Source organism: Haliotis rubra, unplaced genomic scaffold, assembly GCF_003918875.1.
Source record: "Haliotis rubra isolate DU_JTF1 unplaced genomic scaffold, ASM391887v1 Scf83, whole genome shotgun sequence".
Classification (NCBI taxonomy): Eukaryota; Metazoa; Mollusca; class Gastropoda; order Lepetellida; family Haliotidae; genus Haliotis; species Haliotis rubra.
Genome location: NW_025767557.1, coordinates 1,907,554 through 1,919,415, shown reverse-complemented (window position 1 = coordinate 1,919,415; position 11,862 = coordinate 1,907,554). Strand labels below are relative to the sequence as shown.

At 39.3% G+C, this 11,862-nt stretch overlaps 1 protein-coding gene across 1 annotated transcript in view; it reads left to right on the top strand.

The window, feature by feature from the left end:
* LOC124262281 (low-density lipoprotein receptor-related protein 6-like) overlaps nt 1-7,784 on the top strand; it is a 75,055-nt gene extending 67,271 nt beyond the window's left edge. Inside the window, 5 exon segments of the mRNA XM_046696768.1 lie at nt 627-770; nt 1,121-1,254; nt 1,256-1,339; nt 1,905-2,101; nt 3,124-7,784. Coding sequence (XP_046552724.1) covers nt 627-770; nt 1,121-1,254; nt 1,256-1,339; nt 1,905-2,101; nt 3,124-4,708 — 2,144 coding nt within the window. The 3' untranslated portion in view covers nt 4,709-7,784.
* Nucleotides 7,785-11,862: the final 4,078 nt, after the last annotated feature.

Genomic DNA, 11,862 nt, shown 5'->3' with positions numbered 1-11,862 from the left:
GTTTGGGTGATTTGGGCACCTGCTGGATGGGAAATTTGGGTGATTTGGGGCATCTGCTGGATGGGGTGTTTGGGTGATTTGGTGATCCTACTGGATGGGGTGATTTGGGGGAACCTGCTGGATGAGGCATTTGGGTGATTTTGGGGCATCTGCTAGATGGGACAGTTTGGGTGATTTGGGGCATCTGCTGGATGGGGTGTTTGGGGGCACCTACTGGATGGGGTGATTTGGGGGAACCTACTGGATGGGGTGATGGGGGGGGATGGGTTGATTTGGGGGAACCTTCTGGATGAGGCATTTTGGTGATCTGGGGCATCTGCTGGTAGCAATATTCTGTATTAAATGGGAGAACCCACTAGGAAGGACAGTCATGTGAGTGGGGGCACCTGCTGGTAGCAGCAGTGTGTTGTGAGGGGAGGGACTTGACAGGAAAAGTAGTCGGATGAGTGGGTGCACCTGCATTAGCAGCAGGAGGGTAGGGTAACCTGGTTAGAAGGGTAGTCGGGTGCATGGGTACACATGCTGAAAGTGCACCCAGGTGAGTCGGTACACCTGTGCAACATAAATGAAAGAATCTGAAGCTTGAGTGACTTCATTTCTTATTGTCTTCACTTCTGTTTTCACAGGCTGGAACCAGTGTGGTGTGAATAATGGTGCATGCTCACATCTGTGCCTGTCCCACCCCAAGACCGACAAGACTAGCAACAACACCTACTACTGTTCCTGCCCCACACACTACACCCTCAACATCGACAACAAGACATGCTCAGGTACGTCACTATGCATACTTCAGTAGAAGTAGTGGGAAGCCAGAGAAAGTTGTTCAAGTAGTAGAAGTAGAAAGAGTTTGTTTTTTGTTATTATTTTTTATTATTATTTTTCTTTTTTTATTGTTCCCATAGTAGAAGAAAGAGTTATTATTACCATTGAATAGGGCTATTTAGTCCCAGAATTTGATTTTTTAAATGGATACATGAACAGAGATAGATATTTTGCACTATTGTGAGTGTATGGTGGTGGTGGTGATATAGGTTTTGGGAGACTTGGAGCAGAAGTAAAGACTATTTGTGGCAATATATGTGAGTGTATGTAGTTTACAGTGAGTTGTCTCCCCTTGCAGCTCCAGAGGACTACCTGCTATTGGCCCAGCGCAATGCTATCAGTCGTCTAGCAATGGACAAGAAGGAGTCGGAGACTGTGGACAACCCAGAGGTCGTTCTACCAATACATGGACTGCGCAATATCAAGGCTCTGGCGTTTCGACCCGGTCGATGACTTCATATACTGGATTGATGGACGCCAAAAGAACATCAAGCGAGCCCACGATAATGGAACTAAGGTCTCTATTTCAACACTGCTTGCTGTAATGTAGTGTGTAGCTTTTAGACTAAACATATTTAAATTTTATTTGAGGTAAATATAGGATGGTGCACACTTCTCTTTAAAAACATGCAGCTGAGATGACAGTATTCATTCAGTCATTACCCGTTACATGTTTCAGGGCTCCAGATAAGGGCCGTATGTATGGATAAAAAATATGGACGATACAGTAGGAAATAATTTAGAAAACGCAGCAGATACGCACAACAGCAATGGTGTACGATCTTAGAATCATTTACGGACGCATTTATCTGAAAAAAGTATTGTTTGATTGTTTTTTTAACTGTTTACAGAAGAATAGGAATGCTGTGGTGAATATGTGAAACGAAACACATGATTACTGATACGCCATTAAATTCCTATCAGTACTCTAAATTTACTCTTAAGGCTTTCCAGTACTGCTATATTGAAAAAATAAGGAGTATGTACTCTTGATGTTGAAAAGTTATCTGGAGCCCTGTGTTTATTCTCTTTTAGGTTTATATGTGTGAATAGAGTTAGTAATGTGATGATTGTTTCCGCAGCTGGAAGTAGTGGTGCCGAACCAAAACAACAAACAGTTCATCCCGTTTGACCTTGCCATTGACCCATACTCTCGAACCATCTACTGGACATGTAACAATGTCATCAATGTCACGAGACTCAACATGAAGCCAGTCGGAGTGATCGTGTCGGCCAACAATATCAAACCCAGGTCCATCGTTCTACACCCAGAGAGAGGGTATGTTGATAGTTGTTGAGTTCCTGGCTCTTTGCAAGGTAGCAGTTTATTGCTTGGCTCATGCTCAACAGGGACGAAGGGGTAGGCTAGTGGTGAAAGTGTTTGCTTGTCATGCCGAAGACCTGGGTTCGATTCCCGACATGGGTACAATGTATGAAGCCTATTTCTGGAGTCCCCCACCTTGATATTGCTGAAATATTGCTAAAAGCAGCGTAAAATTAAACTCACTCACTCACTCGTGCTCAACAGCAACTGGTGGGTACCTGGTAGGGTGTTACTGTTAACGTTTTAGTAGTGCCTTAGGTTGTATACTTCCTTGTGAGCTGAGGTGAAAGAGCTGAGCTGAAAATAATAATAATTATTATAATGTAGTGTTATGGACATACACATAATGAATGCATATCGTCAATGTTGTTGTTATTGTTATTGGCTTGGGTGTAAACATTGTGGGACCAAACCACAGGGTACTACAGTACATTATGTCATGATTCCGGTTATTGAAAATTACCGAACGGCATTGAACTTTCATCACTGATCTAAAGGTAGTCGATGACAGTGTACCAAAATTTGGGTATAAGTTGTCTGCTCCATTTCGGGAATTACAGCAGATCGGCGTGTATCTCCCCGCCTGATGGCTCGTGTTCAATATCACTGGGACATTTTGTTATGTCACAGCTGTCTGTAAATTATGGACCCAGTATCCCATGTCATAAGAAGCGACTAAGGGGATCGGGTGGTCAGGCTTGGTTGACACATGTCATCGGTTCCCAATTGCGTAGATCGATGCTTATGCTGTTGTCACTTGATTGTCTGGTCCACACTCGAGTATTTACAGACCGCCGCCATATAGCTGGAATACAGCTGAGTGTGGTGTAAAACTCACTCACTATAAATTATGGAGTCTGATCTGGACATTAACAGTCTAATCCTCATTAACAGAAACCTATTTTGCTCTGAATCCCGATAAAACTGAGTACATTTAAGTACGTTGACCGGAACTGATTGTATGTGATTTGTTTCAGGTACATGTACTGGACAAACATGGTGAGCCAAGCCCGCATTGAGAAGGCCGCCATGGATGGCACAGAACGAATAACTCTCTTCAAACTGGCTCTGGGACATCCAGGATCTCTAGCGATTGATAAGAAGTCCCGCAAACTCTTCTGGGCTGATCACGATCTTAAGCGAATTGAATGTTCCGATTTGGAAGGTGGAAACAGGAAAATTCTGTTGGATGGTCTGACGGGATCTCTTAGAGGTTTGGCAGCATTTGGTGACTTCTTGTATTGGCTTGATAAAGATAATAACGTCATTGAGAGGATAAACAAGAAGAATGGAGAAAACAGACTGTGGATCCGAGGTAGGATAACAGACCTGAGAGATTTGATTGCCGTGGAACATAATCTCGAAATAAACAATCATCCATGCTCTACAAACAATGGTGGATGTTCCGACATCTGCTTCTCTCAAGATACTGAGACAGTCAGGTGTTCCTGTCCCCTGAATTTGGAGTTGAAGAGTGACGCCAAGACATGTGCAGACCCCCCGACTTGTCAGCCGGACTACTTCACATGCAAGAGTGGCGATATCCGATGTATTCCCAATGTGTGGCGCTGCGACAACCTGGGGGAGTGTGAGGACCAATCAGACGAGGAGGATTGCCCGAGGTGTCGGTCGAACCAGTTCCAGTGTACAGACGGCCAATGTATTTCACATGAGTTTGTGTGTGATGGTCAGAAGAAATGTGTGGATGGATCAGACGAGGAACAGTGTTGTGGGAAAGACGAATTCAAGTGTCGAAATCATAAGTGTGTACATAAAAATAAGTTGTGTGATGGCCATAATGACTGTACAGACGGGTCTGATGAGATCACTTGTACCCAGGGTTCAAGGTCGCCACCTCCGACTGCCACTCATTATGCAATCGCTATCGTCGTTGGAATTGTGTTTCTGATCTTGGTCGTAGCACTTGTGTTTATTTGCCGGAGGAAAACTAACCATTATCCGTTAGACGACGGGGACATTATGATGGTTAAGAAACCACTGAACCCACACTCAGAGGGTCAGTGCACCCCACCACATACACTATCATCACGGGGAAAGTCAGTGGCCACGGGTCTGTCTTTGGACTCGGGTAGTGGCCCGCCGTTATATGATCGCAATCACGTGACTGGAGCTTCGTCAAGCAGTTCCACTGTCACGCAGTATCCAAAAGAGACTCTGAACCCCCCTCCGAGTCCTGTGACAGACAGGTCATACGCAGGGGAGTACTACTATTCCTCTAACAGTTTATCAACTGTGCGTTCAAACAGGCCCTACAAGTCCCAGAAAATGCGGCAATATCGCAATCACATTCCACCTCCCCCTACCACGCCGTGTAGCACGGACGTTTGTGAGGACAGTGAACCTTACGTAAAAAAATATTATTTCAACAATTCAGTTGTGGAACTTATGAGTTACGACTCAGACCCGTACTGCCCACCCCCGACTCCTCGAAGTCAGTATTTTTCGGACGAAATGAGTTGTCCCCCTTCACCATCAACTGAAAGAAGCTACTTTAATCCCTACCCACCTCCCCCATCCCCTGTGGGGAATTCCGACTGCTGATAAACTCAACCCGTGCAAGTACCGACACAATCCTGTGGAAATGACACAAAATGTGTAAAAGTGGGAGTGATGAAGAAATGAATCGTGAATGAGTGAGATGCTGGAGACAAGAAGTGATACAAGAATTAATTATCCTTTATCAATTCCGACTCTTGCATTTTGTTTATGTGCAAGGTTAAGAAAGTGATAAGCAAAGAATTCTGTCTGCTTTGAAGGTCAGATGCCACATAAATGCCAAAAAATATTGAAAAATTTATGTTATAGCAAACCTGTGAGTGTTTAAAGATGTTAAAAGGTACAATCAGGTCTCAGTATACCCCAAGACTTTACTGAAGTCATTCTCTCCCGTTTGTTATTTAAATAATGAATATTTATAGAGGGAGTCAACCACATTGTCAAATGGATGTTCAGAATGCCATTGGTGTGTTTGTCATTTTACACAGAATTTTGTCGATTCTTGTATACGTTTTTCTGGTGCTGTACTCATATGATCAAAGATGGCGAAACCAAAAACTGATTTTTCACTGGTGAGTGGAGAGAGGTCATACTTCGTGGGACTAGATCCCAACTGGGCCAAAGATCAAAATGTTACTGGACTCTCTTAGTTTGTGGACTATGTAAAGTGCTCAATATGTATATAAAATGTTCTGTTATTCATCCAGAGGTTGTATATAATACAAGGGAGCAAGGTATCTTGATGCTATTTCCAGGGAGGATCAGTTGGCTAAAAATGGCACCTATTTTAGTGATGTGTATTCTCACATCTATTCAAGGGCAATTTTTCATCGGACCATTTCTTGGTTTATATTGCCCTTTAGATTATTTGACAGTTACTCATCTCAGGAATCAACCCTTCACGTTCTCTGGGTGGTACACTTCTCATCGGAATTTTGGCACAAATGTTGTCAGAAATGGTAGCGGTCTAGACAAAAATAATGGCATATGGTATAATCAGGTTGTGTGAATAGTTGTGATTTATACTCTTTGTTTTCGTACTTAGTCCTTGGAAATAATATCAAGAAAAAGCATTGCTCCTTTGACATGAAGACACTAGTCACATTACTTGCTCAGGTATTGTAGCAAGAGTAACCTCCCTTTATTACTGTTGTCTCACCTTGAGATGACCTTCACCTCATTGCCCTTGTATTTAACCTCTATCCTCAGCCACTTGAAAATATTTCAGCCGGTTCTTTTTAAATTATGGTTCAAATGTTCCGAAAGAAGTCTTTTCAGAATTGAAGACCTTTTTGATGGAAAATTCAAAATTATTTTTGCCAGTACAAAATTGGAATTAAAGGGAGTCCTCATCAGATGTGTGTCATAAGTCAGTCAAACTTTCGCATTTTGTTGCTAGTCATTCTTTTTGTTTTTGTCAGAAAGAAACACATTAGTAGTGACTCTGAATAAAACTTGTCACCTCTATGTGAATGTAAACTGTCTGTCTGAAGCATGGGCACAGCTTGTACTGCTTCTATTTTTTCATTGTGATTTGCAGACACAAACATTGACAGGTTTGGTTATGTCCGAAATATTTCTTTTTATTCAACTTTGATGAGATTTTAGCATGATTACAATTAGCAGTTGAATTTGTATGTACGATAAGCAGTTTTTACCTGGACATTTTAACTTGATTTTTTTGCATCACAATTACGATAAAAAAAAATAGTTGTTTCATGCTGAACACTATACCAATTCAGGACCCTCACACAGGCCTTTAGCTTCCTGATTGACTTCTTGTATGCATTACATATTGACTGTAAATAAGTGACTGAGGACAGAGGAATGGCGTTGAAAGGGGGATGTTTTCGATGGCAGGGATAAGCAATAGATTTGTTTGCAGGCATAGGCATGTCATTGATGTAGAGTTATCTCCCTTGGTTTCTGCTATTTAGCATTGTTATGCTGTATACCAAATCCTGATTAAGATGTTAAGGTTGCCTTTTGTATTTTATAAGTATTATGATAATCAAATATTATTTCTTTCACAGAACTATTACGATTAATACAAATGTCATGATGAAGCTTATTATGCTCTGTTTTTGTAGCAATGATTTTCAGTTGACTTCATAACAATTAATTCAAAGGGAGATAACTCTAAAATGAGACCATAGGGATATTTATACATTGTACAAATTCATTTGTAAATATACATTATGTGTGTGAACTGATTGTAAAGGAAGTGTACAAAATATGTAGAAATCTTAGCCAGAGAGGGTGCAGTGTCTTAGGGATCATTTCATAAGTTTTCAAGTCTTTATATGATATGAGCAGTATCTAAGCACAAACTCTCACTCAGCAAATATTCATAATCCATTCTCTACTTGTGAGAGTTGGTTAAATATGTGATGTTAAATTAAGACTTCAAAAAGTTTGAGATGGTCCCTGTTGTATGAAGCACCACCTATATCCAGTGTAGACGTGATATGTTTACCTCATTGAAGAATCAATGGTACCTCAGTAGGACTAAATACTGTGTTGAATGAAATGGCTAGGTGAATTAATATACATTATTTGTCTTTCTCTGACTATAATGATATCAAGAATAATAGCAACAATGTTGTATTAAGTATGTGTATAAACCATTTTGGTCCAAAGATACAATGTGATAAGAGTGATATAAGCATTTATAACCTAGTCAGCTGAAATAGGTCACTGTGACACAGTGTTTAAAACATGAAGAAATCCAGAGGTGGATATGCTATATGTTATAGCATGCCGATATCCTCTTTTGTTGAAAGAGTATTTTTATTGTCATTATGTTGGGAAAACTAATGACATGTCAAACCGTTGCTGGTCACACGACGCATCCAAGTTGATGTCCGTCACCTTGTGACAAATTACATTGTTTATATTGTCACTTTTATTACACCGTTCACAATGTAACTTACATACCTTTTTTTACTGGAATATGGTCACAGGATTTTCAGATATTTTCTCTGTCCCTTTGTTGTTTTGTTTGTCGTGAAGAATAATATTTGTGTGAATGAAGACCATGATTTTGTGAGTTTAGTCTGGTTTTATTGATGGACATTTATTGAGTGAGGAAATGTTTAACTGGAACTGTATGAAGATATGTGGAATACAGTCAAATCCCGATGAGTCGAATGCCGGTGTCTCGAATATTATGCATAACTCAAAGTACCTGTCGGTCCCGACCATTCCCTGTTATAGTTGTCATCATTTGAATACCGGTTACACGAATTCGTCTCATAAATACACACGATGACTCGAGAAGGAAATTTGGTCCCATGAGATTCAAACAAGAGCAGTCTTGTATACATAAGCCGAAGTCAGTCAATGAGAAGTTGATTGGTGTAGCAAACTGATCCAATTAACAAACCAAGCAGCTGCTCACACCTTTCCGCCATTGACGGGCGAGTTCAAAAGGCAGATTAGTGATTTTACGGAAATCGCTGTCTGTGCTACTCAGACTGGAACTGATAAGGTGCCCCTATTAGTGATAGGGAAATCATTAGATAAACAAAAGCTTAGGCGGAGGAATTATGACTGGATCATCTTTTTTCTACCCTCATAGACATACCTATGTCTCGAATACATCGATAAGTCGAATGTATTACTTGGTCCCCAGCGATTCGACTCATTGGGATTTGACTGTAGTTTTAACCCCTTGTCTGCCAAACAGTCATCAACTTGTTACAAAGTTCATAATGACAAAATTCAGTTATTCTGGTTAGGTCGAGGTGGAAATAAAGACATCTGTCCACACCATTACTTTGTTAGCAGATAAGGGGTTAACGCCAATCTTATCCTAGTAACTAGGCCTATTACTTAACATAGTTTCACAGTGAAACCGGACTTATAATTGTTATGAAAGTAAAGTATTATTTAAGATACAGCGTCAGTTGGGTGACTTCTCTTGTAGACGTTGGTTAAGTCATTGTTTGCAAAACAAGGTTCAGACCCCAATTGTTACAATTTTGGTCCCCTGTTAAGACATGGTTGGAGTATTCCTGAAGTGAAATAAATATTAATTGCACATATTAAAAGACCTACAGCCTATTGGAAAGGAATCCCGAATCTTTAGGAAGTGGTTCTGTTGCCAAATATTCAGTTAGGAATCACGGTTTTAAAGTGGATCTATGTACAAGTAATACCCCTGTGTGCCAAGGATATAGCAACTTGTCGTTGTGTCAACTGCTGGTGTCTTGACAACGAAGCCTACATGCTGGTGGTATGGAAAGGCAGTGATTTGAATGACTATTTATATATGTTTATATACATGGGGAGATGTGATCTACACTATGTAGACCTCTTCGATCTCTGCATTGTTTTTAGTTATGTAACATTATTTTTAACAAAATATTCTTAAATTTGAGGCCTGATGATTTATCCTTTAGTTATAATACATTTAATTTATGATATCAGATAAAACTGTGAATACATTTGGATGGAATGCAGATACTAATTCAGTATTATTTATCTGACTCTTTCTTAAATGCATTGAAAGTTATTTTTTGAATAATATTCATGTATATATTAAGGGGTCATCATATTGAGAAATCAAATCTTAAAAATATGTGGAGAAAGTGAATCTGTATATAATACTGATGTTTTATGTAATACTGTGACAGATTGGTTGCTTGGTAACAGTTTTAAGTTATGGCACTTGTTAAGGGACTGTAGTCTCGTTCATCAGCTACAAACACCTGTGTCGCCTTCCAAAGTGCTTCTTTTTGTTGTTGAACAGGTTAAGGCCATGACAAATTAATATACTCAACATAATAAACACCTGCTCGAATAATTAAATACCTCAACTGTATTGTTTGAAATACCCATTTCAGTATCATACATTGTAATATTTCATCCCTTTTGTTTTTTGTCATGAATTATACAGAATATTAGATACATTATTTGTATTTATACAACCTTGACCATTAAGCCAAAATTTCTAAGGTCAATTTTAAGTAAGTATGTCATTTTACACCTAATAGATTTTCGCTTGTTTCATTAATTTTGGTTTGGGGCATATGTGTTGGTACAAAATATTCAGTACTTTAAGATGGGGACCTAAAAAAGCTTGTTTTCAGTACAAAAAGTGATAGCTCAAGTTTTCGAGAAATTTGACTTTGAAGTGAATTAACCAAGAATCATTATCATGTAAGGTGTCTTTAAACAAATGGGCTGATCTGCCAGTGGAAACACCAATAACATCGGTGTTAATTATTGGTTAGAGATAATGAAATTGGTTATGTTTATGACAGGGTTTGTTTGTTTGTTAGTTTGTCATGGCTTTATTGGAAAAGTTCATTATGTACCAAAGTTTGATTTTCAGAGATTTAATTAATTTTTGTCACTGCTGATAAGAATTGTAATGTTAAAATATTTATATTGTTAATTCTACTTTTGAAACTCAAGTGCTGATGAGAAACCACTCAAGTTACTTATTTATGGATATAAATAGTTGTAGATATCATGTTGTTAGTGTGGATGTGTCACCATCTATCTGCTTCCTGTCACTCTTCTGTACCCACAATCCTCTCTTCTGGCATTTACCACAATGCACCACAATTCTAAAGAAGCATCAGTTGTTTCTCAAGCAATGTCTGTGTTTGAAAAGTAACAAGGAAAGAAAGAATCCTTGCCATAGCCCTAATGTCAAAGGCTAAGATTTAGGATGTCCCTAGATTCAATGCCATAGGCGCCAACCCCAAGGACCCAAGACTTCAAACACCTGTCCTTTGAAAAATTAAGTTGAAGATGCAGTACTGTGGGAAATGTGCTTGCAGAATATGAAGTTGTCATAAAATGTTTCCTGTTTGCTTAACCGATTTGGACAAAGCTGGAGAACAACATTTATAACTTTGCATATGATAGATGTGTTACAAAACCACAGGCCAGTTATTAATTGTGATAATTTGTAGATCAAATTTGTCTGCAAAGTTTTAAGCTATTTTATAATGATTTACTTTTTTAATATTTGATGTTTTATCTTTTATACGTCTTTTAGAGCCAATGAACTACAAACTAAAACCACACTTGGCAGCAAGAACTGTTTTCGGAGGTTTATAACAAACTGTTATGCAACAATTGTTGAGGAAAGAACATCTTGAAGATATGTATTATATTTAAATCGCTTTTGATATGTTAGATTTTCGAATTACACACCAAATGATTTGAAGATATTTGTGTCCTGTTTTGAGTTCCTGTTTCTGGAGATTTCAAACAGGTTTCTGTGGAGATGACGAGGGCTCTGTTCACGAGACATGTAAGCGCTACGACTATCTCAAGTGTGTTGGAGTTGAGATGTTCGTGGAGCATGGACGTGTTGAGGAATGGGGCCCTCTAGGGGTTCACTAACTACTTAGCCTAAATACTCAGTGTGGAATGAAGTTTGTTTGTGATGGAGACAAGTATCTTCTTTCCATTTTATTCTACAGAAGCACACAAAATAGCTAAGCAGAAAATACTTGTGTTGACTGATCTGCCGCATCTGTATTTTGATTGTGTATGTTTTGATGAGTTATATATGTGTCTGTGACAATGTTATGTGACATCGTGTGACTGCCATAATGTGTATACTTCATGTGACCTTGCCCTTCAAGAGGGCATGGTCATTCTATTGCCAAAAATGGGCATGGCCTCTTTATAGCCATAAATGGGTGTGGCCAATTTGTGTACAGGCTTAAACAGGTGCAGTATATACAATGCTTTCTAGTTTTATAGCAAACTGTATATCTGTACAAAATAAAATACAGATACTTATTAAATGTGACTTTGTGTTTTCATTGGAGATTGATCTGGAGACTGGATGCTGAGGACCAATCACTGCACTATTCACTTTAAACCTCTAGGCTACCCCACCACTCCCATCTTGAGTGAGTGAGTGAAGTTTTATGCCACTTTTAGCAATATTCCAGCAATATCACAGAGGGGGACACCAGAAATGGGCTTCTCACATTGTACCCATGTGGGGAATCGATCCCAGGTCTTCGGAGTGACGAGCGAACGCTTAAACCACAAGGCTACCCCACTGCCCCCAGGAGATAATTCAAACAAAATCTGAAAGCGGTTCAAGGTTGACACTGATCAAGTGAGGGAGGTGGCTGGGTTTGATGCTGATTATACTAATTTAATAGCAATATTCTAGTAACATCACAGCAGAGGACACCAGAAATGAGCTTCACACATTGTAC